The sequence below is a fragment of the Chiroxiphia lanceolata genome, chromosome 3 (genome assembly GCF_009829145.1).
Source record: "Chiroxiphia lanceolata isolate bChiLan1 chromosome 3, bChiLan1.pri, whole genome shotgun sequence".
Classification (NCBI taxonomy): Eukaryota; Metazoa; Chordata; class Aves; order Passeriformes; family Pipridae; genus Chiroxiphia; species Chiroxiphia lanceolata.
In genome coordinates this window covers 96,079,342-96,106,976 of record NC_045639.1, presented here as the reverse complement: position 1 = coordinate 96,106,976, position 27,635 = coordinate 96,079,342, and the positions used below count along the sequence as shown (strand labels likewise).

The 27,635-nt window shown below is 37.7% G+C and overlaps 1 protein-coding gene across 15 annotated transcripts in view; it reads left to right on the top strand.

Annotated features, from left to right (window-relative positions):
- The window catches only part of DLGAP2 (DLG associated protein 2), a 455,535-nt gene that overhangs the window by 285,972 nt on the left and 141,928 nt on the right, over positions 1 to 27,635 (top strand). For 6 of the 15 annotated variants that reach the window (XM_032681592.1, XM_032681591.1, XM_032681604.1 and 3 more), the window contains one exon: positions 10,575 to 10,607. The exons of 5 other annotated variants lie outside the window; for them this stretch is intronic. In XM_032681592.1, coding sequence (XP_032537483.1) covers positions 10,575 to 10,607 — 33 coding nt within the window. Of the gene's footprint in view, positions 1 to 10,574; positions 10,608 to 13,444; positions 13,565 to 27,635 lie in introns of all 15 variants that reach the window. 4 more of the 15 variants (XM_032681600.1, XM_032681602.1, XM_032681603.1 and 1 more) reach the window with 1 other exon arrangement.

Sequence of the window (27,635 nt, the reverse complement as noted above, 5' to 3'; positions counted from 1 at the left end):
AAAGACCAGATCAAGCTGAGCACAAACGTGAAAGCAATCTCACGTGAGTTAGGGGAAGGGAAACTGATGCTAAGTGGAAAATGAGAGAATATTATCTTTTGTTTAGAAATGCCAGTTGATTCAAGAGCTTATATTTCTATAATTTTCAGGGAAAAAGCAAAGTTACTAAAAAACAGGGACAATGTGAGAGAAGAGGCATTTCCAGTAGAAGAGAAAGAATAAGATAAAGTGAAAGAATTTGAAAGCACTTAAGAAGCAGCTTCTGAAAGACATGTCATAGTATTTGACATAATTAGTGGCATAAAGTGGAACAGTTGAATTTCATAGGATTTCTTGCCTTTTCTGTGAATAAAGCAGATTTAGAAAAGAGCTGCAATAAAACTGAGCAGATATATTATTTTGAAGTTCATGGTTTTTTGTTTTCCCCTGGGGTTTGGGTGATTTTGGTGGAGCGAGGCTTTTTAGTTTGTTTTTGGTTGGTTTTGTTTGGTTGGTTGATTTAGTTTTAGGTTTTTGTTTGTTGGTTTGGTCTTTGGGTTTTTTTTGGTTGTTTGTTTTTTTGGTTTTGGTTTGTTTTGGTGGAGTATTATTGAATCTCTGTTTGAGACTCCTCATTTGCCCAGAGCCTACTTCCAGGATTTCATCAGACTATCTCAACTTTACATAAACATGAATTTTATTTAGCATATTTTTACTTATCTATTTTATGGTTTTTTGGTCTGGAAAATTTGATAGCTTCATATTGCTGAGAATCATGATGTCACCACATCATGATGTGTATTATGTTGTTGCTTCTTGAGTCATGAGTTGCATATTTTTCACAATAATGCAAAAGTAATTGAAGTTTTAATATTTCATATGGGAAGATAATGTTATTAAATGTACAGATAGGATTCAAGCAGACTCTCAAAACTCTGACATCTGTTTGCTGTCAAGTATGGAAACTCTACTGACAAATAACAATTTTTCAGAGGTTGAGTAAACAGTCCATGGCTGTCTGTGTTAGCCACCTCCTTAATTTGGAAACTCTGTTCTTTCTCTATGGTCTTTCTCAGACAAATGGGAAAGAATTATACTTGTCTTTTGAGGACAGAAATCAGCTCTGGCTCAAAGTTAAGGCTTTAGGTTATTAGTTCAAGAACACTGCTATACTAACCACAACTCCAAGATCCTGTATATAGGCAGGCTTTAGGTCTGCCTAGGCTGAAATAAATTTACAAACATCCTTTGAAAAAATGAGCTAGAAAGTTGTATGTGTCTGGCCATCCCCATGTGTTTTAAGATGAGCTGGAGGGGAAGAAGACTGACCTGGCTGAGCAGAGAGCTTTTCCTGGAACTCAGAAAAAAAATGGAAATTTTATGATTTTAGGGAGAAGAGGCAAGCAACTTAGGAGGACTATAAGGATGTCCATGCATGAGGTTGAGAAGGGAGGAAAGTAGAAGGACCAAAGCCCAACTAGAACTTAATCTGGCTGCTGCTGTAAAAGAAAATAAAAATGTTTCTAGAAATACATCAACAACAAAAAGGAGGCAAAGGAGAATCTCCATTCTTTATGAGATGCAGGGAAAAACAGTGAAAAAGGATGAGGAAAAGGCTGAGGTACTTAATACCTTCTTTGCCTCAGTGTCTAACAGTATGACCAGTTGTTCTCTGGGTACCAGCCTCCTGAGCTGAAAGACAGAGTTGGGGGTTGGAATGAAGCCCCCATAATTCGAGGAGAAATGGTTGGTGACATGCTACACAACTCAGACATCCTCAATTCTGTGGGCCAAGGCCAAGTGTGAGAGGTTCTACAAGGCCAAGTGCCAGGGCCCGTCCTTTGGTCACAACAACCCCAGGCAGCGCTACCTGTTTGGGGCAGAGTGGCTGGAAAGCTGCCCAGCAGAAAGGACCTGAGGGTGCTGGTTGACAGCAGCTGAATATGAGCCAGCAGTGTGCCCAGATGGCCAAGAAAGCCAATATCATCCTAGCTTGTATCAGAAATAATCTGGCCAGCAGAACCAAGGCAGTGATCTCCCCACTGTATTCAGTACCTGGTGGGACCGCACTGGAATCCTGTGTCCAGTTTTGGGTCCCTCATTACAAGAAAGACATTGAGGTGCTGGAGTGTGTCCAGAGCAGGGCAGTGAAACTGGTGAAGGGTCTGGAGCACAAGAGGTGTAGTTGTGGCACTTAGGGACATGGTTTAGTGACTTGGCAGTGGTGGGTTAATGGTCGAACTCGATGATATTTAGGATCTTTTCCAACCTAAATGATTTTATGTTTTTAAGGTGGTGGTTGCTCAGTGATCAGCCATACATAATTTTAAATGTGCTTCTGAGCTTAAAAATGTTTTTGGGCCTGCTAAGGCACTAAAGTACGTTAGGTAAAGGAGATTCTTTCACCTCTTTCATGGCTAAGCCAGTTACCCAAGTGGAAGTCACTGGGGAAAGTATGAGTAATATTTGTACTGATCTTTCTGAGAAACTTTTTCATTTGTGTGCTTGTTTTAAATAAATACACATATGTACACAACTGTGAGCTGTTGCACTCACAGTTACATTGTGATAGATACAATCTGCCTTCCTGAAAGTGTTTGGATTATTACATGTGGTGAGGACAGCACGCCTGTGTTAGTCCTCTGGGAAATCCTGGCTCAATATGAGGCAGTAAAGCTGTGATGAACTGCACGGAGTTCCAAATTACAGTGCACCTACCTCTGATGATAGATGTCCTCCATCACTGCTATCAAAGTGCTAGTCAATGCTGCCTAAATAAAGTCTCTGCATTCAAGCAGAGTGGGTGCTACTGCTGCTGCTGTTAGTGCAGTAGCTATCACTGCAGGAAACTGGGACTGGGATTTCATCCATAACGTACTTTTAAGTTTCCTGATGAGAGCTGCTTTGGAAAGCATTAATGTTCTGATCTTGAGATGGCTGTATGCAGCTGTAGGTTCTACAATATATTTTAAGATTCTATTTAAAACCGCTGCATTGAGTTTGGATAAACCAGTCCTGAGGCCATGATTATACTAGGAAGCATGAAGCAGGCAGATTGCTTGAGATCAGCAGCAGAAGAAAATGGATTAATGATGGCTTTCAAAATGAAAGGAAACCACTTTTGGAGTTTCTATTTTTCATTGATGGTTGTTTTGGCTTAGTTTTCTGAAGTGAGACAGAGAAAAGAAATGAGAACAACATATGTTGTGGAGGAAGAGAAGCAGACCATGGTCCAGTTTAGCTGGCCAGGGCCAGTAGATCCCATTTTTTTCTTCTCTGAAATGTTACCCACTATGAACCTACTAGAAGATCTCAGCCAAGTCAAATTACACCTATAGGTTATGTTTTTAATCATCTCTGTTCAATATCTCAAATATTTTTATGTAATTTAAACTGTATATATAGGTAACATGAACTTTTATTCTCTATAGATGGTGATGACATTTTAACTCAGAAGCCCTATGAAATACAGCTTTAGGAATACAGAAATTGAATTTCTTGCTCCTCAGTATAAGAAAGACATTTGGCTCCTGGAGTGAGTCCAGCAAAGGGCTACAAAGATGACTAAAGGACTGGAGCATCTCTTGTACGAGGAAGGGCTGAGGGAGCTGGGCATGTATTAGCTTGGAGAAGAGATGACTGAGAGGGGGACCTTATCAAAGTGTTTAAATGTCTGCAGAAAGGGTGTTGAGAGAATGGAGCCAGGCTAATTAAGATGAGAGGCAACAGACAGAAAGTGGAATACAGGAAGTTTTATGTGAAAGAGAGGAAGAATTTGTTTACTCTGTGGATGACCACGCACTGGAACAGATTGTCCGGAAAGATTGTGGAGTCTCCTTCTCTGGAGATATTCAAAAGACATCTAAACACAGTCCTGAGTAACGTGCTCTAGGATGACCCTGCTTGGGCAGGGAGTTGGACTAAATGACCTCCAGTGGTCCCTTTCAATCTTACCCATTCTGCGATTCTGTTGAATTATTCTAAGGAAACTAAGGACAACACATTTAATTAATATTTCCTATCCAAGGAAAGGGGATACCAAAGAGTTAACTGTATGGGAAGAGAACTTTTTGTTTTAATAGGACACTTAAGTAAACCTGGAAGCTTATTTTCTTCCCTTATTGTGTTATTTTGAATAGCATCTTTAGTAATGTGTGTTTGGTAGTATTACCAGTCCTTGTAGTTGTTCACAGTAATTCACAACTTCAATGTAAGGATAAATTTGCATCTGGATAGCAGGATTTTAGGTCTCCCCCAGCTTCTTTTGCTAAAGCATATCACATAGCAGGTGTGATCTCCCTGGGCACTGTGCCAGTGCTCAGTCACTCTCACAATTGAAAAAAGGTGTTTCCTGCTGTTCAGATGGATCCTTTTGTATTTAATTTTGTAGCCATTCTCCAAGGCTGCATTGCATAAAAGTGCCTTGTGATCTTGTGTGAGTGATTTCTGTGGGTATCTAGGTGTGTGGGTGGAAAAAGTTATGAGGATACAGTAGGCTGCAGAGAACAGCATGCAGCAGTCTCCCAGGCACTGATAAGCTCCTTGAGATTGACAGTCTGGCAGTCTTTGCAAGAACTAAGAAACTTGGGGCACAAAAAGCTGGCCAAACCTGACCACCTGCCAGGACTAGCAGCAACAACCAGTCGTGTGAATGGGACCACATTCCAGAGGGTGCTACTACCACATGTGGTCAGGCTGCAGGATTCTATATATAAGTGATTAGGTGAACGACCCTTTGAAGAACTTCCTGAATGTCCACCTAAGAGCCCCTGTGTGCTGTTATGGCCCCACGACCTCTGTGCAGAGAGCTGGTGTTGGCCTCCTGGTTGTGCAGTGGTGGGTAGCCAGGAGAGTGCAAGTGCAAGAGTGTGTGAACAAAGACTTGAATGGGCAGTGTGAATGGTTAGCAGTTATTAATAATAACAGATGGGTTCTATTAATGAAAGCTCCCCTACTCAGTATTTTTTTGTGATCTATCTTCCACAATTCACTCCTCTCATGAGGAAAAATGCATTTCTTTCTCCTGCTCTGTCAACACTGAAGCTCTATGTGGCCCTCAGGTTCTTTCAACAATTGGTACTATCTCACAGAATCACAGCATGGTTGAGATTGAAAGGGACCCCTGGAGGTCATCTGGTCCAAGCCCCTTGCTCAAGCAGGGCCACCCAAAGCAGGGTGTTCCAGGACTACATCCAGATGGCTTTTATTTACCTCTGGGGAAGGAAACTCCCCGGTCTCCCTGGGCACTGTGCCAGCGTTCAGTCACTCTCACAGTTAAAAAAAGGTGTTTCTTGGTGTTCTGATGGATCCTTTTGTATTGAATTTTGTAGCCATTCTCCAAGTTCTTACTGAAATAATGTAAATCAGAAGGCAAAATATAAAACTGCAACGATCATCCTGTATAATTAACGGATGATTTTTAGAGAGTAGAAAAAATAATCAGTGAGTTTTTGTACCAGAGACTGGCAGGATTAAGTTTATTTTTGTCTAGTACTTATTTTAGCTAGCCATTTTAGAGATCTGAGGCCATCAAATTTACCAATTGCAAAATAGTCTAAATCCATGTCTAAATCATTCCCATTTTATTCTTGTGACTGTCTCAGATCCACATCCATATATGTACATTATTTTCCTGAAAGATTCTTGTGGTGAGATTCAGCTCCAATTACCTACAGTATAGGTTATGTAGGTATGTAGGTGTCTAAGCTCACACTATAGTTATTAGAGATCTTGTCAGTGGAAAGAGCTGTTCTAACTATTCATCTGACCAAGTTTAATTTCTACTTTTCAATGTAATTAATTGACTCAATTTCTACTACTTCTTCATTGGAACTAATGGAAGCTTAGGTACAGCTCACAGGAAAACACCTCCACTGAAGAAAAGTAAGTTTGAATCCAATTCTTAATGATATCACAGAAAAGAAAGCTGGTGAAATGAACCCCTGGTTAGTGGCATAACTGTGATCTACTGTCTCTATATGATGCAACTTTTTATTAATAAATTGATGGTATCGAGTTGAATCAGAGCAATAAACAGGTTTTGGAGTGTCATACTGTTAAGTCTTCATAAGTAAATGTCCACTTGATTTTTTTTCTTTGATTATCTCCAAGAGTAAAAATTAATTCCAAACAGCAGCACAAGAGAGCAGTGGGTTTGTAAGATGGTGACTGCACTATTGTGAATTCCTTATTGCAACCTTTATGTGGTTTTTTTTTTGCTTCTCATTGGGAAAGTTCTCAAAGAAAAGGTTTACTTTTCCATTAAAATTGTAATTGTGCTGTTTAAAGGATTGGTGGCAAATGAATGCAATAATATATCAATGAAAATAAGAGAGAGCCTGAAAACAGTTTTGTTTCAGTACGTTAAGGGCATGTAGTTACAGATAATGACAAATAGTGCAGACCCAAGTTGAAGCAACAGGACCATACAAGAGTTACCTCTACTGGAAAAACAGCTTTTTAGTGAATAAGGCACACCATTTCCAAAGCTGAAGGAAATTCTCCCCATCTAGAGGCTAATGCAAAGAATTGCTCACCTACTTCTAGTTTAAATTCTGGCTGTATGTTTGGTTAGTAGCAAATTAATCCCCAAATCTTGGTGCAGCCAAACTCACAGTCCAAATCCAATCATAAGAGTTGCATGCCAATACTTTTTACTGACCTGATTGTCAAAGCTACAGTTGCAACTTCTGGTTAATGCAAGTCATCTTTCTTCTTCAGCCACTGCAGCTGTATGTTACTCTTCACTCTCTTCTTTGCAACTAGCCTTTTTATTTCTCTCCCTTCGTATTGAAATATTATGAGCAGTGGGACTTTACTCCACTCCTCTTGTTTGAAGAGTTCAGCTTTGTAGAATTCGTGGTCCAGATGTTGTGCATGTCCACAATGGCTCCTCAGTTGTGCTGCTCATTTATGGGCTTATAGTGAAATAAGATTGAGTCTAACTGTGAAAGTTTACCAAGCAGAGACACTCATTTCCTGCTGTCAATATCTATTAAAACACTTAGAAGCAGTGCAAAATCTTGTATTTTCGAAAGAGCATTCCTTTAGCTTCTCCTAACCTTTCTAAGCAGGTACCACCTTCAAGAGGTGATTTGGTATTTCATCATCTTGCTGCCAATGCTGTGGAGAGCCTTTAATGTTAAATGACTTAAATGTGCTCTGCACCTTAGGTATGTTTTCTGTAAAAATCATCCCTTCTGTCCATTTGGCATCGGTATTCTGTGAATGCATATCAGTGGCAGCTATACAGCTATTTTACTGTAAGCACAGCATGAGAGTGGAAGCCAAAGGTTGAGCACCGGATTGTGCAGTGAACACTGTTTTTGAAATAGAAGGAACAGGGCCTTGGAGGCAAGACATAGACAGGACTACATCTTTGCTAATCAACTCTAGGAAAAAATACTTGGCTTAGTGGCATAAAAATCTTGTACCATCTCCAATGTCTGTTTTGCACTGAGCTAATGAAATGACTATGGCATACCAAAGAAAGATACTGCCTGCTGAGAAGTACATACTCTTTCCCTTTTTTGAAAAATCTTTCTATGTATTACATCTTGAAGTCAGCTTTATCATCAAATCACTAGTTTTATTACTTAAATCAATAACTTATAGTATGAATCAGGTCTGGATTGCATGAATATAATTCATTGCTAACTGCTTCTGTAGACACGCTAACTATGTTGCCCTAACAAGGGGATGAACGTGTGTCACTTTTAGGAACTCCATTTTAATTTCAGATTCCTCCTCTTTGCTTAGAAAGTCGTATGTGTGAAAACAAAAGTGAATAGTAACAAATCAGAGCAATCCACTAAATAAATGGAATGGAGGAAAATTGGATTCCACCTCTTCAAGCTTACTTAATTGAAAATCAGTCAAAGAAACTGAGAAATCTTCTTAACAATAACAGGAAATGATGATTTTTCTACTGCCTTTGGAGTCCATAGGAGAGTAGAAGAAATCTTATGGTAGAGACTGAATACTAGAGTTGTTTCAGTCACAGCAAAGGTTTCATTCCATTATAACTGAAGTAATTGCATGTATTGAAGTCTACCAGCAAAATGTTGCACACTTTATCTTTATATGGGAAACTTTACATTGCCTGCCTATGCAGTGTCAGCTCATATCACTCTTTGTGAAGTGTAATGATGGAATTGGGGCATGTGGATCATGATTTGTGGGTTCAATATACCATAAACTCTTCTGGTTTCAGCTAGCAAAGTAGATCTGATTTTATTTAACAGTTCACACAGGACACATGTGCTCGGGTGACAAACTACCTTGTTTTCACTTAGTGGACATCGACTTGTGAGAAAATAAACACATCCACAATTTATATCATCAGCTTAACACAAAGTATTACACAGTAGTGTTGTTTTATGCTGGGACAAGAACCTAATTAATTTTCATTAACTTATCTGCATTGCTTTCAGAATAGCATTTTTAGTAGTAATTTCTGCTGCAAGTTACAATAGGTACATGAATTTTTCTGATGCAAATCCCACTTTTCTGGTGTAGTTTGTTCTGGTTGGTTTTGGTTTTTTTTAATCTCAGTGTCTAAGTAGATATTTTTTACTGCTACAGGAAGAAGAGATTTTTTTTCCTCTCCTGTTCTTTTTCCTGGATCTTAGAGTTTTGCATCAGGATACTTTCATTAATAAAATGACATTGAACAGATGTTTTGAAACACCTTACTGCTGTGGTAGGATGTGCCACAGGATGTGCACAGTGACAACAGTTTGTGCTATTTAAGTATTAGATGTTTTCTTATGTTGATTCCAATTTGCATGGTGGCTGCATCCAGTCTCTTTGCTTTCAGGGAGCAGTCACTGCCTAGCTAGATACTCCATTTATTCATAATCTGGTTTTGGTGTGCTTTTTATGGGCTTCTAGGGGGCAACAACATTCTTCTGTCTCTCAGGCTCTGGAAGAAAAAATGCTGACGTTGTTTCTAATTTCTGCTGTAGATTATGATGAAGTTTGGTATGATAAACCTTGAGACCCCCCATACTGGAATTGTTAGGTAATGCATTGTGTTCAGCAACTTAGATTTCAGAAAGCAAATTCTCTCTAGTGCATTTATCACATTTTAGGTTGTTTTTTTCCTATGTTCACTTGCAAAACTAAGCATGTTCTCAGTCCTCAGGAAATTTATCTCATTTAAACAGTTATAAATTATTAAAGCAAAACACACTTCCCTCCTATCTTTCAGTAGGAGCAGTTCCTACTGCAGTTCCAGGAGTTAATTGGTAAATACTTTCGCAATATTTTTTAGAATCAGTTACCATGTTACAAGTTGAGGATTTCTGTAGCTTAAACCATCGACCTAGAATATTGTGTCTGTTGACTGTTGCAGTCAGAAAACAATTTTTTTTTAAAGATGAAGTAATTTAAAAACAGTACTAAAAGTTTTTTTGCAGGCGCTGCTCATAAATACCTTCGATTCCTTGAAATGCCAAGAAAGCTCATGTATACACACATGTTAGGGTAGATTGGTCAGCCACAAAGTTGTGCATTTCCAAGATAGTGTAGCTACTGCAACCCTCTGCCATCCCACTTGTCAGATAATGGGAGGAAGGACAGTCTGAGTATCTCATACACAAGTCTGGTGAGCTAATTGGGAACTGGTGGACTGCTTCTAGCAACAGGGCTTGTTTTCCAAATGTTCTCACGTCACTGCCTTCTGTGACAGAACACTATCTAAGAAGGTGGGAGTTTTGACCATATATGTCTGAGAATTAGCCTTATACTTTGGTAATGCAACAGCAATGTCAGCTGGTATTGTGACTGTATTTTATGAGAGTCAACTGCTCCTCTGGCTATAGATTTACAAGTGAATCTCTGAGTGTAACTCCTCGAAGTTACTAAATTAGTCTCTGTTAAGAACATGAAATTTCCAAAAAGGAAAGCACTTCAAAGAGGAAATTCTGCATTCTAGTCCCAATGCACATTGGAGAGGGGTCATTCTGATGCTGCATCACTGATACACCTTCCTGCTTTCTCTTAAGATGGGAGTTGACTAGTGAAGCCCTCATTTATGCTTTACAGTGTCAGCAGAAATACTTCTAGCTCTCTTCCTTTTATAAAAAAAAGATAGATTTAAAAGAAAAATGAAAGAGTAAACACTAAAACAGGCAAAATTAGGTCTGTTACTTGTTATGATTAAGAAAGAAAGTCTTTTTAAAAGAGTAAAATCTAAAAAGCATTCTGTACATTTCTAATTATTGTTTCTATGTACAAGGGCAGAACAAATGTTTATACTCAAGATATGAGTTTCTTAATCAGAGGTTCATTTAAAAGGTATTGTAAAATTCCTATTTAATTGTGATATGTCTGTTATAAACAATAAAATAATTTAGCTTCCCATAGTGTTCAAAGCTTTCATCTTTAGATCTTATTTTACATTTTTACAAGACTATGGAGAGGAAAACCTTCATAATGTAATTCTAAGTGTTTTATTTTTGCTTTTCTATATATATGATTAAAAGTTGATGTTGGTGATAATGTGATATTTGATGCCAGCTTGGCTTTTGATTTTTGTGCTTTCTAATATTAAATTAGTGTTAAAGACTATCTTTTCACTGTTTTAATTTCAGATTTGGATTCTCTAACAGGGCATGCATTTCCAGGTAAAGTGGACAGTTAGATTAGATTATGTTATTTGTTTGTTCTATACTGAGTTTATTGAGGGGGGGTGGTGGTGACAAATTGTTTTGGTGTGCTTCTGACAGCATTTTTTTAAATGTCAAAATTGTACTATTAAGGTTTTTTAGATTTCAGATAAATGAAGAATGGGTAGCTATTACATGCACCAGTTTAAAGAATAGAATTGAAAATTTGCTTAAAATGTTAACTACGTTATATTTAATGTTAAACAAATCAAGGGGGAGAAGAAGCTGTATTCCAAACCAACAAGTCGTAATGAAAGGATTTTAAGTTATTCAAACTTGCATGTGATTCTGTAATGAAGGAAAAAACCCCACCTGTTGGTGTTTAAGGAAAGCAAAGATTCAATAAATATGAGAGTGAGTTTCCAGTTTTATTACTAGAAATGCGTAGGAAATAGGTTTTTAATAGTAAGAACATGATTTTCAATAGAAAATCTAGAACAGATGAGAACATAATTATGCTAATTCTCTGGATTCTACTAAACACATACATTTTTTTATGCTGTGTGGAACTTAATTTTAAAAGCAGTCCACTCAAATAAAAATTTTAGAATTTTACAATTATAACTACTTTACAATTCAAACATTTTGAGTTGGGAATTTTTTAGCAGAAATATAAGAGCAGAGAATTTGATGCTAAGTGATCATGTGGACTTCTGTGTTACTTGGGTAGAGATTTTGGCACAGAAGGAATATGAATGAGCACTGTGAAGTAAGGTAATTCTCTGCTGCAAATATCTTTCTATACTCCAAAGTTTCTTGAATAATCCTTCAGTTGAACAGGTTGTGAAAATTAAGGCATAATTTTTGTATCCCAAAGAGATTTAGTCCAAATTTGTGATGATATTTATCATTAGAACAATATTACTATTTATTATGTCATTGGCTTCTAATGTGTCTATTGCATAATATAATACTCCTCCTTCAGTTTTTGTTTAAAGAGTATTCTTTAAAAATTAGGGGACAGTAGATTTATTGAAGGTTTTCCAAGCATTCCTTTACTGTAGGCACTAGGTATGCTGTAAGAATTACGATAGAACAAATGATAATAAAAGGTTTGAAGTCCATTATAATGAAATTTGTGTGCAGTGTGGAGCAGATCTGGGTACAGAGTCTGTCAGAGTTATTTGCACTCAGATACAGCAGCACACCAAGTGATGTCTGTTTGAGAAGTCAGAAGACTGTAAATGCAGATTTTGCCATTTTCGTCGCAGATGAGGAGACCCTTATTCTGAGTATTTTGGTTTGGTTTGAGTAAGGTTACCCATGCTTAATAGGACCATCTTATAAATATGACCTTTATGACTGATGTCAAATATATGCATGTGTCACCAAAATAGACATTGAGACAAGCAGTATCAGTACATCTTTTTTTCTTTTTTTTTCCCTCTCCTTTTTAAAGGTTGAGTCTGCTTTTTGTTTTGCATGAATATTTTGTGTTACTAGATGATGCTGTCACGGTGTGTCCCATCTTACTTTGAAATATGACAATCTTAACATAATGATAATGACCAGTACTGACAACAGAGTATATATGCTTCAGAATTATGACAAAGAGAAATCATCCTTATTCTGCATGGAAAATATCCTGAATTGCAGGACAGGTCAATTACATGCCTGCATTACATTCCAAGTGTAACTGTGCACAAATCCATCCACTGACCTGTTATTTAGCAGAGACAGAAATATCTTTGAATTTAACTAACTGTCAAAGGGATGTAGGAGAACAGTATAGGTAGTCAATAAGCATAAAAGCCCGGAAACATGCACTTTCATATTTGGAGACTCAGAGTATGAACATGCTGCTGTGCAGCTCATAGAAATCACTAGAACAACCATTTCTCATTTTATGCTTTATTTGACAGAGTTGAGACATACTCTTTTCACACAAAAGTGTAAAAGCAGCAGAATGTTCTGTCTTGCCTTCAGCTTCACTTACATTTAATAATTAAGTCATCATAGTAGTCTGTTAAAATAGTGCAGATTGTATAATTACAGATGTAGCTAAACTAAACACCAAAAGGGATGCTTATGTATCTACTTAAGTTGGAAAACACAGAACACTAAATTCGTCCTGATACCTGTGTGCTAACATGATTACTCTAGTTAGGCTAAAGTATCTTAACTTTCAGGGGACAGAGAAGATCAAGGTGTTACTCATGCATCTTTAATAGCAATTACTTAATTAGATATGTCAAAATGATTCTAAGTGTGCTAACAGGTGATTTGTTTCACTGAGCAAACACAAAGCAAACTCATTTGAGATTTCTATTTATCTCACCTTGGGAAAAGCACACCCTTTGACCTAATCTAGCAAGATTCATTAATGATACCTCTAAGGGTATGGTGATCCAATAGTTTTTCATTTGACCCTTGGCCAGAGCTCTGTAGCTGCGTCAGTGAAATGCTGCATGGGTGCTACTGCCAGGCCCTTAGCAGGGCAGACAAATCAAACCTGGTTCTGCACTGACCTAATCACACAGGTTCCAGGGCAGAGGTGGTTTGCATCCATCTGGATGACTTCAAATTCATGTGAGCTCCCATTTGGGTATGACTGCTTGGTGAATTTCAGGCTAAGAAAAAGTACTTTCCCTATAACCACTGGCCACTGCATCAGCTGCTCCTGTGTTTTCTGTAAATGTGGACAATCTTTGCTACTACAGAGACAGATCAGAAAGTAAACCACACCTAAGTATCTGTCTGGTTTTTTATGTGAAAGGAAAAAGAAATTCTTTATAACCCTTGCAGTTGATCAGCTGAAAGTATGAGATTTGATTATAGTCATTGTCTTAATGCAGAGCTGCAAGTGTTATGGGCATGTTGAGAACTTCCAGAAGCTGGATTAAAGCATCTCTTTTACAATGATATCTAATCTCATCCTAAAGCTCCAAGCAATGGCGAGTCCACCAGCTCCCCTGGTAAGCCATTCCAATATTTAATTACCCTTAGTGCTAGGAAATTGCAATGTTATGGAAAGATTGAATTTGTCTAATTTCAGCTGCCAGTCTTCCTTTTGCTATGCCTTTGTCAGCAAGACTGAAAATTCTCCCTTTTACATCTGTTTTCTGAACAAGTGTCTATGAAAAACTCTTTGCAATGGCCTGTTGAAAGGCCTCTGCGCACAGAAACTGGTGGCCGTATTCTGGCTGTGCCACTCGGCCCGATGAACTTATTGCCTTGATCTGCAAACCTGGCCTCTTCCACAGACTGTCACTTTTATCATGCCTATGACTACTAAAAATTTATATACAGCAGTCAAGGTACCTTTCAACTTTTGTTCTGGTAAATTTGACATATTGTATTCTTTAAGGCTCACACTGTAAGACTGGTTTTCTAACAGCTGTTCTAGGAACTCTCCCTTTTTTTCAAAAGCTATGAGGATATATTCATGTAGAATTTCATGCTGTATATAGAAGTAAAGTACTTTCTTATTTGTACATAGCACCACCTTTTTCATTCTCCGTTTTTAAGGATTTAGCTCCAGTTCAAGTTACAGTGTTTATCTGTGTCAAACAAACCAAATGGTGATCCCAAAATATAACTGATAGAATAGGAATGAACATTTTTTTCCCCAGTTTGATGTGGCTAACATGAGGTTTGAGGAGGATTAGCCAGGATGTGTTCTTAAGGAGCGGGATTAAAAAAAGATAGAGACTTCAAAGCCCATTCAAATGCATCCCTCAAACTACAGGCCTATACCTAATATCTTTTATGAACTCACTTAGAAGATCAGGAATGTACCTGTAGCACAGAGGAGGTAGTTAACAGCAGTTGACTGCTTTGATTTCCAGTGGCTGTGAAGCACACCTGTGAATTCCTGTTCTGAATCACATCCATATTAATTAGGTGCCACTTGAGTTAGGAGTCTACAGTAGGTAATCCAAATGCACCTTCTGCCTCTATGTTGAATTTTCTTTTAGTTCTGCTTTAGAGTGCAGTGTTTTCTCTGTTCTGTACTACAACCACAAGGTACCCAAACTCTTTAGTAAGATCCACAGACTTTGTTTTTCATTTTGTTAATGATGAATGCTGTTTTGTTGCAATTCATCTAAAGAGGCTTGAGGTTTTATGAAATACCTCAGGCACAAAGCTGTGGCTGTTTATTTATTCAAACAGTTCTTCATTGTGGGCAATGTAATGCTAGATTTCAACTTCAAAATGTTAGGGTTTTTTTTTTATTTCTGAAAGTTGTTTAGTAGTCTAAGGAAAAGACTGTTGTCTTCAGCACTGTCAATAAACCTAAGATAGAGGTAAGTGGAATGAGCATTCTCAGGTCTTTATATAATAGCTCAAGCTGTGGTAGGAATTTGGCATGTGCATTCTTGTGGGAAGTGTTTCTCTAGAAAGAGGGCCTCAAACACTAAGCAAATGTGAACACAAAATATCCATTCTAATTCCTAGGTGTATCTGATAAGTATGCCATAAGGTGGTAGGTTAGTGACCTGCTCATTTTCCAGAAGAAATAACACTTTGTATAATGAACATCATTTCATGGGTTAGTTAATGGCCTACTGAACTGGGCACTTTCCTTTTCACAGATCTGCTGGGTCAAAAACTTAAATGGACATTTCATTCACTGCGCTAGTACTGGTGTGTTGTAATTGAAATAGAAGTTTATCTGCAAGTGTCTTCTCAGCCATATTTTTTGCACTTAGGGTGGTATTGAGTCAGAAGTACAGAAAGTCTTATCCTTATCCTTTTTCTCTGCCTTTGTGCAATGCATGTGTAAGGCTGGTAGAATATTAATGAAAAATGGATGGCTTAGAACAAATAACACTGACTGGAATTTAGTACAAGAGTATTAACAACGGAATATCAAAGTACAATGTATTTGATTAGAGCTGACAGATTTTTAAAGAACAAATTTGGAGAAAATATTACTTCACAGATGTTTTTGGCTAGCTATCATCTTGATTTTATCCAGGAGAGTGCTTGCCCAGTGAATTGAGTCTGGCAAAATGTTGTGGGTTTTTTTCCTAACCTTTATACTGAACTTTAGTAACATTCTTTTTGATGCTCAAAAAGAGCAAGATCTTTCAGCTTAGACAGAATACAAGCTTGATTAAAACAAACAAACAAACAATATCTAAACAAAAAACACAGACAAACAAAAAATAAAAACAAACAAAAAAGCCCAAACATAAAATGAAAGCCATCAAACCATAAGGGGGTGGAATATGATAAGCTAGTAAACAAAACAAAACTGTAAAGGTCACTCACAGCTAAGGTCCCTTTGAGCTTAGGTAAAATTGAATGGACAGAATCATAAGCTAAAAATGAGCTGTCTTTCATTTATTATACTTCATCTAGTATAGGTCTTATCCAACTTCCTAATTCTCTTAGTTCTGTTAGTTTCTTACAGTTCTGTATTTGTTTTGACTTTTTTGTCTCAAGTAAAACCATGAAGAGAAAGCTTATGTGTACCCTATGCTTCTGTTGCCTTTAGTCTTGATTGGGATTTAACTGTTCATAGTCTTGCTGTTCAAAATACCAGTTTTCCAGATGAACCTGCAGGTAGAAAACCAAGCATTATATACCAACGTGAAAAGTCTGCTATGTGAATTTGCACTGGGGGATACGAAAAGATTATTTCAAATTGATTGAAATTTATTTCTTTTTTTATTTCTGAGCTCCTTCAGGCTCCCAGTCCAGAACAGCTCATATGTTTCCAATCTGGGTTGCTCTGGAGCCTGCCTTTTATGGGTATTAAGCAATGAGGATTGCACATAACTGAACAAACCTTTCCTGGGATCGGGATACAGACAGCATGTGTTTTGGGGAAGCTCAGCTGGGGTGTGCACAGTATGGTGTGTCCCTGCTCCAGAGTGCAGACTCAATCATAGAATTACAAAGAAGGGAAAACAGATGAAAATTACTAATCATGCAGGAACTTGACAGTTGTGTGAATTTCATACCATTCATGTGTTCAAATGTCTATTTCTGTACCCTAAATTTCACCTGTTTATTTTCCACTTAATTATATGAAAAAGGAAAAATGAAAGGGATATGAACTTTTCTTGAAAATAAGGTAATTTCAGAAGTGAATGAGCTATATACTCCTTCTTTGAAATTAGGAGTCTCACAGAGACATATAATGCTGGTGCTTTGACACATGAGTTTATTTAACTCTTTAGGACTACTTGATCTCATTTCTTCAGTTCTTCACTATGATTTATAGTTGTTCAACAAGAACTATATAAAGACTTCTTGGTATAGAGGTACAGCAGGTACTACTAATAATTTCCTAGTCATTTATATAACATGAGTTATACAAAATCACAATGAGTTCTGCACAATTCTTGGTCTTGTTTAATGTCAAGTTAATGATTAATTTTTAGTTGTGCTTTTAATTCATTCTTTTGATATGTATTAATTATTGGATTTGAGTGCTCTGGGGTACTTCATGTTAGGAGTACAGGATGAGTTAGAGTAATTATGTACCTCATTCATTACCACCAAACAGAATTAAAAGGAATTTAAATAAATAAATAAATAAAAATATTGGGACTTTACTAGATACTGTAGAGCTACATGATGTATCTCTGATTTACAAATACATGAAGTCATGGCTTGATTCTTCTTTAATTAAACATTTCTTTTTAGAAATATCTGAAACATGATTATCTGAGCGCAGCAAGGGCTACAGTATTTATGATATTGGGTTTGTCAAATGTTCCCCAATGTTCTATTAAGGCAGCAATTTTTCTAAACTGTCATTCAACTATTCTTACTCTGTGTTTAGACTGTGCTGCTGCTGGAAATTGTTGGGAACCTATTATGATGCAGAACATCTTAAATAGCCCCAGCACTTCATAATGTTAAGGGAAACAAGTCAAATGAAGACTTTGAAATGTTAAGTCTCCTAAAAGAAATATATTCAAATGTTTTAAACAGATGCAGTAGACCACAAGAACTCATATGAAGAAAGATATCAAATTGGAATTATAGCCAAAGACAAATCTGTAAGGAGGATAATTTAGATTTTAAACTGGAAAGAGGACAGCCATGTTGATGTTAAACCTTGACTTCTTGCAAACTTTAACTCCTCATTTAAAACCTGTCTCCTTTAATTTCCTCTTTTTGATGATATGGATTAAATGTAGACTTTTTTTGACAGCTAAATGTCAAAAATACTTTTAAATTTGCAGGCAGTAGCTACTTGAAATAGACAAATATGAAATCCTACATAGATGAGGTTTCTATTTACTGTGATTATGTACTGTCCAATGTTACTCCTTAGTTATATTTAGGCTGGCTTGTAGCACTTGAAGGTTGTACTTAAAATATTTTACAAAATAAGTAGTTCATAATAGTAAATATTTTTCTGTTTTTATATAATATATATTCTATTTTATTATATATACGTGTTTTAAAGGACACAATATGAATCATGACCATTATGATCCTCAGTGGCCAATTAAGTGATCAAGCAGTACTTTTTAATGTATTTTAGTTATTTGCTGTATGCGACAAGGAAGATTTTAAAATAATAGTTTATATTGTAGATCTCATTTTTTAAGTATAATTTTAGAGAAAATAATCTTTGATAAAGTAATATCACCTCATAATGTTTTTAAATTTATAACTATATTTTTGAAACATTTTTGCTTCTCTTGAAATGAGAAGTCTCAGCTCTGAATCACAAAAACTGTCCCAAGGAGAATAGATGTTTAGATAATTCTCTATAAACCAACAAATTCTGCACAGTAGTTTAATGTATTGCATAGACCACGAGTCAAATATTTCTTTGCTGTTACAAGATTTTTAACAGGAATAAATCATACTCCTATATAAACATATTCTTATGAAAATATTAAATGACACTCTCAAAGCTAAAATGCCATAAGCAGTCTTTACTATTTCAAAATAAAATTGTCGATATAATTTAAATTTTATTTTTGACATAGTTCTAGAACTGTTTCCTGCTTCAGATCTCAGCCAAGGAAGTGATCGTGATGATCAGAGATGATAGTAGCTGGTGTTTTCCATAGTTGTCTCTGACTAAGTATGATTGTGATTCCTGTAACAATAAATTATGGATGTGGTAGTGTAAGACTTACCTATCAAGGTCAGTGGCTTGTGTATGTTGTGTGTTTGATTTTAATGCAAGACTAGCCACTGCTAGTTAATATGGAGATGACTCTTTATAGTCCTGGTGTTTAGCACTGAATCAATTTCTTCAGAAACAGGATAATCAGTATTCTTGTTAGTTCAGCAGGCACACTCAACCTGCATCACCCGTCAAGAACTAGCCATTGCTGTGATGAAATCTGTAAGAGGGGCTTGCAGAATTTGTCCTGTACAATAATAAAGGCTCATGAACTATTTCAGTAGCTTAACCTAATGCTCATTTATCAATGTGGAGGTGCAGAGACATAGCGACATGACCAATGTGATCAAAGCAATGTCCAATTTATTATTTAAATCAGTTAACTTTTATACAGTTTAGTTTGCTCAGGGTACATGCTCACAACAAGATGATTGGATAGCTCAGTTTGTGCACGCGTCTCATGCTCTCAGTTTATTGGATCTGAGGCTCTGTCCATGCGATCTGAAATCATTCTTGGCATAGAAACCTCTTTCTAATTAATCTGCTTTTAGGGGTTTTCCTAAATCTGCAGGTGTACTTTTATCTCTAGGTTCTCAAGGTTTTCTTACTGTAAACATATTATGTTCTCAAACCTTATAATTAGACACACAGCTAACAAGTATAAACATCACATATTTTCACACTCAGTTATAAGTATAAACAATACATTCTTGTCACTTCCATGGCAAGCAAGGCCTACAGAGTGCAGGAAAAATTTTTTAGAGAAATCTCTCTGTTCCGGCGACACTCATGTATTGCATATGTTCAACTACAGGATAAAAATACTCTTATAATAATTACTCTGGTAGGTGTAATGCTTTTTTTTTTCATATCAGCTGAACACTTAAGCCTTCATCACAGTGCTAGATCATACATACTTGGTTTGTCTAAATGTAATAATATTCAGGTTCTGTGTATTTGTTTGGATGGATGTAGAAGTAGAGGATTATTCTTCTGTGCCATAGGATCTTTATCTGTAAAAAGGCATGCATTGCATTGTAGTTGGAAAAAAGAAGCTAGCTGCCATGTTTGTTTTATATATATTTTTAGGTGGAGTTCATAAGTGGCATTTATTATATCTTACACTTGATCCCTGAACTGCTCCAGTGAAATTTTCATGTTATGTACCCACAGGACAAATGTTTGTACTCCCAGCTACTTTTCCAGCTGCCTGTATCAATTCCTGTCTTTGATCTACTGTTCAACTTACCAAAATGGGAAAAAAACCTGGAAGTCAGATAAATTATCTGCATCCTAACATCATGCATAATTAATTCTCAGCGATGAAGTTAAAAGCTTAATGGTTTTGCCTTTTGCATATTTCTATAGTAAGGAAAATCTGTGAAGAGGTGAGTACCTTAGGGTTCCTGTCAGGGGCTCAGCTCAGGACAACTTCAGAGACAGACATCACTTCATTACAGAGTCTATCAAATGCAGCGGCCAATACAGCTTGCTTTCAAAAGCATCCATTTCCCATGGATGGGGGATGATTCATTTGCTGACATCAATCAGATCTCTCCTTCAGAAGGAATTCTTCCAGCCTCACTGAGAAAATAGTATAAGACATTATTCTTTGCAAGGCAAAGATTGCAGGCTGCAATCCTATACTTCCAGTAGATAGAAATTGATGGTGCTCCCCCTGATCTTTCCATTTAGACCTCAGCTACTCAAGTGTGAAATTTCAAGGTAACTTTAGTGAGAATATTAGTTCTGGTGTTTCTGTAAGTTCCCATTTAAAAATTTTTTCCTAGACTTCTTTTTTTTAATTTGAAGCTACAGAGCCAGATGTTTTTAAAAAGCACTTTAAAGTGATTCAGATTAATAAAAAAAAAAACAACTCACAGGACCATTGGGGAAGCAAAAGTATTACGACTATGGGAGTGTGTCAGCAGTGTGTTAAATTAGTAACTGTGTGTAGGCTCAATATGAGATTTAACAGGTGCCCCAGATATGTTGTGCTGACTCTGTGCATTGAAATGAATCTTATTCTGGTAACTGAGGGGAAGAAAGAGAGAAAGATGGAATCTGCCAGTGAAGATGCTGCTTCTGCACATTCCAGAAAGAATCAGACTAACACAGAGACAGGCCAGCTTCAGGTGTCCTTCACTGGATCTCCTGCACCATAAGGAGAACTAAATTAGTATATAGTGGGTTGAGGATGGTAGAAAATCCCATGAAATACAGATGAGAAGAGAAAGAAGCATTTTATTGTCCTGCATCTGAAATAAAAGCTGTGTCTTCCTCAGCATTTCCAGTGTTTTGCTTCTTTATTGTGTTAGGGTCTTAGAAGACGTACTTTTGTGTTTTGTAAATTGCAATGACAATGAAGTGCCTAGAATGGAAAGCAGCTATCTTAGCTAAATTATGTTGCCTGTTGCTATGGAAATGGTAGCTCACAAATTTTTATGTAAGCGCTCAAGCTACAATACTTATGACTTCTTACTCTAATGGAGCAATGTTTATACTTCATCCACCCTCAGGTTTTTGCTTTGCTTTAGTGACAATATTGGGCAGTAATCCCCAAGAGCAAATGCTGAAATAATACACCATTCCATAGAAATATCTTTTATCATCATTAGCTGGGCAATTTTTGAGTTGCAACATAATCAGGAAGATCTCAACCTTTAAATATGATTTATATCTCAATTATGCATGGTTTTAATATATATAGTTACAGGAAAATGCAAATCATTCAAAGCAAACATTGTTTATTCTGCCTTCTTTTAGTATCACCTTTATATCATTTTTTGATTTAAGCTGAGGTGTAGCCCAAAAACAAAAGGACTCCCTGAAGCAACATCTCATCCTTGGCCATATTGACCAACATCACTGGTCTACTCTGGCCTCAAATCGGGAGATCTGGAGACACACCATCTATAACACTGCTACTTCCTTTGAGAAAGCACGCAGGATCACTCTTGAGGACAAAAGACAATGCAGAAAGAACCGTGCCTTGCAGAATATGCCACCTAAGGAGTCTTTCTGCTGTGCCTTTTGCAAGGTAAAAGACTTGTCTATCTCTCATTGGCCTTATTAGCCACCAGCGTGCTTGTAACAAATGTGGATAGATAGAGCCTTTCCCAAATCTTCGTTCGCAAAGCCTAGCCATGATGAGCCCAAAAAAATCAAAATTAGAATAGGCTTCAAAAGTGTAGCCCAAGCCCTCATGAGTTTTATCCAAAACCTCATTTCCTGCTACATCTTATAAGACATTCTCACTGAATCCAGCCAAAAATTTGTTTTCTTCCTGCAGAGAATTACTTGCATTCTTGTAACACTTTCCACACCAGACAAGATGCACCCACTTACTTAAGTGTTATATTTGTCTTGAAATGACAAATTGGAATTTGAAACTCATATTTCCCCCATTATTTTATCAAATTATGTAGTTGCTAAATAAATAGAGAACTATCTGCAAGAGACCAGAAGCAAACCAAGCAAAAGATAATTTCCCTGGAACACTATATTTATGTTAAGCTTGTGATCCAAGTAAGTAGATAAATATTATGAGATGAAAGCAATTTTTTCTGAATATGGAGATGCTGTACTGTCTTTGTGTCAAAGAAATCACAGAGCAATTGCATCCCTTGGGCAAGCAAGGTATCCACTAACACAAGACTTACACAGTGTGCCATCATGCATTTTGTGGGTCATTGCTAGGATCTTTGTTACAGTACCAGAGGGAAAGATAAGTAGTAATAAAAAATGTTTTTCCTGTCACTTTTCTTTGATCAAACCTTCCTTTCCTCCATGTCTATAATTATCCAACCTCTCCTATTGTAGGACTAGGTCATCCCTTTTTTACACATCTGGTCTGAGTCTCAGCTATACCAGTTCAGTGAACTGTACTATCCAGTGCTTGTGGCTGCATCTGCCACAGTAAACTGAAGTGAGCTGGAGTCTGAGTCTCTTCACTGGCATGTGGCCATCCACACAGTTAAGTGCCAGCACACTCCCTGTGCGTGTGCCTGGGTATGTTTCAAGAACTAAGGCTGGCCATGCATCTTTCCCAAAAAACAGTTTCGATGCAGGCATCGTATTTGTGGAAGTGGAAGAGGGGATGAAGGATTTCAGTGGGCCAAGCAAGAGCTGTGTAGTGTCAGTCTGCCTCAAGGCCAGTGTGATGGCCCAGGCCTGTTTTATTTACTTGTGTCATGGTTTAACCCTAACTAGCAGCAGAGCCCTGTGCAGCCACTTGCTCGCTCCCCTCCAAGGGGAGAAAATCGAAAGCATAAAAGTGAGAAAACTTGTGGGTTGAGCTTAAGGCAGTTTAATACGTAAAGCAAAAGCTGCACCCAAAAGCAAAGCAAAGAATTCATTCACCACATCACTCAGCTGTCTCCAAGAAAGCAGAGTAACGGTGATTCATGAAGATGAACACCATCACTCCGAACGTCACCCCCATTCCTCCGTCTTCCCACAGCTTTTTATGCTGAGCATGACACCATGTGTTGTGGGATATCCTTTGGGTCGGCTGGGGTGAGCTATCCCAGCTGTTGTCCCCTCCCAACTCCTTGTGCGCCCCCAGCCTCCTTGCTGGTGGGTTAGGGTGAGGAGCAGAAAAGGCCTCGATTTTGTGCGAACACTGATCAACAACAATGAAAATATCCTTGTATAATCAGCACTATTTTCAGCACAAATCCAAAACATAGCCCCATACTAGCTACTGTGACAAAAATCAACTCTACTCCTGCCAAAACCAGCACAACATGTAAATAGAGTCCATATAGATATAATCCTGAGCAAGTATGCACTTGTGCAGAGATATTATCTCATTGGGACTATTGCACTTGTTTCTTCTGTAGCCGTCAGATAGCCGAGTTTTCCCTGTTAGAGTCTACACAGAACTGGGGGGCAGTTCCTCCCTTGGTGTACATTATTGTAATGCCTTTCTAGCTCAGAATACTGACATATTTTTAAAGTAAAAGCTTTACAGCCCTTCTTATGTGGCCTCATAAACAACTTTCCTTGCATGATCTGATTCCTTTCAATTAAGTAAGTTTTGTCAACAGGAACTTGTCTTCAACTGCATTTATTTTCCAGTTGTTTCTGCAGTCCTTCTGCTCTGTCTGATTTTTCCATTATCCATTGGTACAATTTAAGATGAGGAATACATTTCACTCTTTCAGGCAAACCCAGTTACTGTTCCAGTTAAGAAAGTGGCAGGACTCTGGGGTCAGGATTTGCTTGATGCACTAACTTCTGTCAAGGTGGATTATAGCTCTGTTTGTAGACTGTCACACATTGTTAATTATATTACTGAAAGTCATGCTTTGAATAGATGTTACACTATTCACTCCTCATAAACTCTAAAAAGTTATGTAGAGTGTTCTTATTTTGCTGTTTAATATCATAGCTTGTCTGTTTTCTTGACCTCTTCCTCTGTATTTTAGGGCTTAATCTTTAAAATATTGCATACAGTTTGCATAAATTTTTGCAAACTTCTCCAACACATATGTTATGCAATAGGAGGAGTGTCTGCAATAAGAATTAGGGATGAGATGATGTGAATATTTCAAGTGTTTTATGGCTTTCGAAGTCATCTCTTTTATTTATTGAGAAAAAAGCACATTTTGTGAACAGAAGCTCTCTCAAGTGGATACCAAAATCTTAGTCAATTTACACAAGACAGCAAATTATATTTTCTTGAAATAGAGGTGTTTGGGGTATTTGAGATTTTTTTTCATAGTTATATAGCTGAAGTCTAACCTATTTTCCCATCGGTGCTGGATATGCAAAGAATGCTAGATAAGGTTTTGGGCATGTTAGGACAAGATAGAAGTATAAGCTATCACTGTCTTAAACTGTTTTCATAATATTTCTAAAAGTAGGAAAAATAAAAGTTTTATGAATCTATAGACACTCCAAACCAGCCTTAGTACAACTTTCTTCTGGACTGTTAAGGCAACTCTTATTGCTCTCAAACCCTGACACTAAGTTCAAAATCCCTAAAAATTGCACTGCTGATTTGCCTGAGTTTGCATTACCAGACTTTGGCATGGAGGTAAGTACAAGCGTAGCTGGGGGACTGACTTCACAGGGCCTCCCTTGGAGCAAGTAGGTCAATTCTGGAAGCTGATTTCCATATGTTAGGCAGTGGAGACATACAGCCTGTGGTAAGACTGGATGCTGGAAACTCTCACTTCTGCATTTGCAGATCTGAATGTGAGCTTCTCCACAACCTGCACCCATGTGGGTGTGAGAAAAGGGAGGGCAGTGGCCTTCCCACCTTTTGTGCCCTGGCCTCCAAGCTTAAAGTTACTCAGCAATAGCAAGGCTCATCCCACACTGAGCATCTTCAGCTCTGGATAATCTCTGGACCAGGTTTCAGAGGTGTGCAGTGGAGTGTATCAGATGGTGAATCAGTGCAGGGGTTCATAGACTCATTAGGCATTGTGGTGTAAGGTTTCCCTGTGTGAGTTAGTGTCCCTACATGTATGAGTCACCTCCTGGCAGGGTTCAGGGTAGGAAATACTCAACATAGGTACTGAAGAATATTATTGTTAGTAGCTACCATTTAGAACTGGTTGTCATATTTGTTTTGCTTTGCAGTTTCACTGCTTTTTTCCTAAAAGATAGTTTTAACTCTTGCTAAATCATAGGCAAGTATTCAACATGTTCGATTGAGGCAGAATGGACTGGGTTAAAACTGACAAGGTTCAGTTACAGGAGGTGCAAAGGACTGGGGAAAGCAGGGCTATGGGTATTTCTTTGCAGTATGCCACAGACCACTGTGGAAGTTTGTGCTATCAGCTGCCAAATTTGGGCCTCACAGAAAAAGTGCATTTGGAAGAGGAGACAGCAGGGAAGATCTCTTCCAAGTAGTGATTAGTGTGTCTGTCTCTAATATTAGCCTACCTGTTCAGCCTATCTGTTGTACTGCATTGGAGATACAGAACAAGTTATGAAAAAAAAAAAATAATCTCTGGGTTTAATTCTGGAGGGGGGGAATCGGCTGGGGTTAAATGAGATTTGCCTATTTTGTTTTGTTCTTCCTTTTAAAGAATTTCACTGCAGGATCCTTGACATGATTTTTTTGTTCATTAAGTATCTGATTCTACATTTGAATTCCTAAGGTAACATTCATCCAACTTGAATCTAAGTTCTATTGAAGATGTCTGTTTTAAGATTAGATGAATAGCAGCCTATTCCCCAATAGCACTTTGTCTCCACATTGGCAATCAACAGTGTTTGCTAGGATTTAGGCAGTTGAGTCTTGCTCCTGTTGAGCCAAATAAGCATGCAAGGTAAGTTCAGGCTTCTAAAGTACTTGGAAGTATTTTGGTAGAATTCTAGCCAAGTAACATAAATTTTTGGGGTTTTAGTGAATGATAAGTAAAATGATTTTTCCATCAACTACTCTTCATAAGAATTGATAAGGTATTAAGTATACAGTCAAGTCTTAATTAATCAGGATAACTGATGAGCATGATAACATGCACAAAATAAGTTCCTATTTAGGCAAATGGAAATACTGAAGTCTAATGTCCCATGCATTGTGTTCATTGTTTGACTTTTCATCCCTCCCTTCCCAGTGTTCCTCTGCTGTCCCATGTAACAGCCCATACAGTAGTAATGTTGTTGCTACCCTTCAACTGTGTGAGCACTGCCCACCTAATACCCATGTGCCATTTGGGCATTTGGCTTCTGCCTTAGTGGACTCACTATTGTGCATTTCTCTACTCATTTTCTGATTTTCACAAGTTGTCTCTAGTAATTCTTATTCCTTTTTAAAATCAGCCCTTGAGTTCAGTTAGTTGGTGAGGAATCTGCAAACTGCCAGAGCAATCAACAACCTGATTGCACAAGTCAGATCTTCTTAAAATTCTAAGCCAGAAGAACAAATAAAGCATATATTAATAAGATTGTGAGAATATGTAGTGAAATGGCAGTTGCAGACAACTAATACTAATGATACCGTGGAAAATGGAGATAAGAGATCCCTAAATTAATGTTTACTGGAGTGGTAAATCTCCATAACACAGTGCCATGGGTAGGCATCTATAGACATAAAGAAAGGGGTAGTATGTATAGAACTTCCTTGGGTGGGTCTGCATCATAACAAACCCTCAACTGCAAAAATGCAGGCATTGATAAGTGAGAATCCAGTGTCTGAAGTGTTGTTAGGGACAATTATTGCCAGTAAAGGAGGCTGAAAAGAACACGGTGTTGTTAGCACTGAAAGAGGGCTTGGGGGGAGCAGCTCATGTTGGCTCCAAGCCACACGAGCAGGGAGTGACCAGGCACAGACCTTGCAGCTGCCCAAGGCAGGTGTGAGGGATCTTGCTGCTGTTAGCCTCCACTTGGGAACACTTGTGATGCTGCTCCTGCCTGTGTCTGCACTGGAATTAGTTGGTTCAGCAGGCAATGGAACGTCTGTCCATTGAACCCAGCTTTATGCAGCTCTTTTGTCCTTTTCAGGCACAAAGACAGTGCCTAATAAATTTTAGCAAAGTAGATACATGGTCTTTGCTAACACAAAACATTTGGCAGATACTTTGGTGGATAAATAGGTTTAACAGTATAAAAAACAAGTGAGTTAGGTCAACTTAAGGTGGTCAAAGCTGGCCCCCCTGCTGTAATTTATGGCTCTTCTAGATGTCTATATTTTTAGTCAGTCTGCTCAGGCTCTGGGCTGGTCATTTGTGAGCAAGATTCAGACCAAAAAACCTTGCAGCCATATTTAATGTGATACAGTATGGAGCTAATAAAGCCCTACCAGGAACTGAGTTGAAGCCCAGTGCTGTGCTAATGATGACTTTCATGGCTATTCCGTGGAATTTGGCTGAGGAATAATCATTGAAGCTTGTGCTTTAGCAAAAAGCTTTACAGAAACCCTCAGTGCTGACAATCTCATGTTGTATTTTACCTGCAGTTTGTGAGAAGAAAGAGCTTACTGA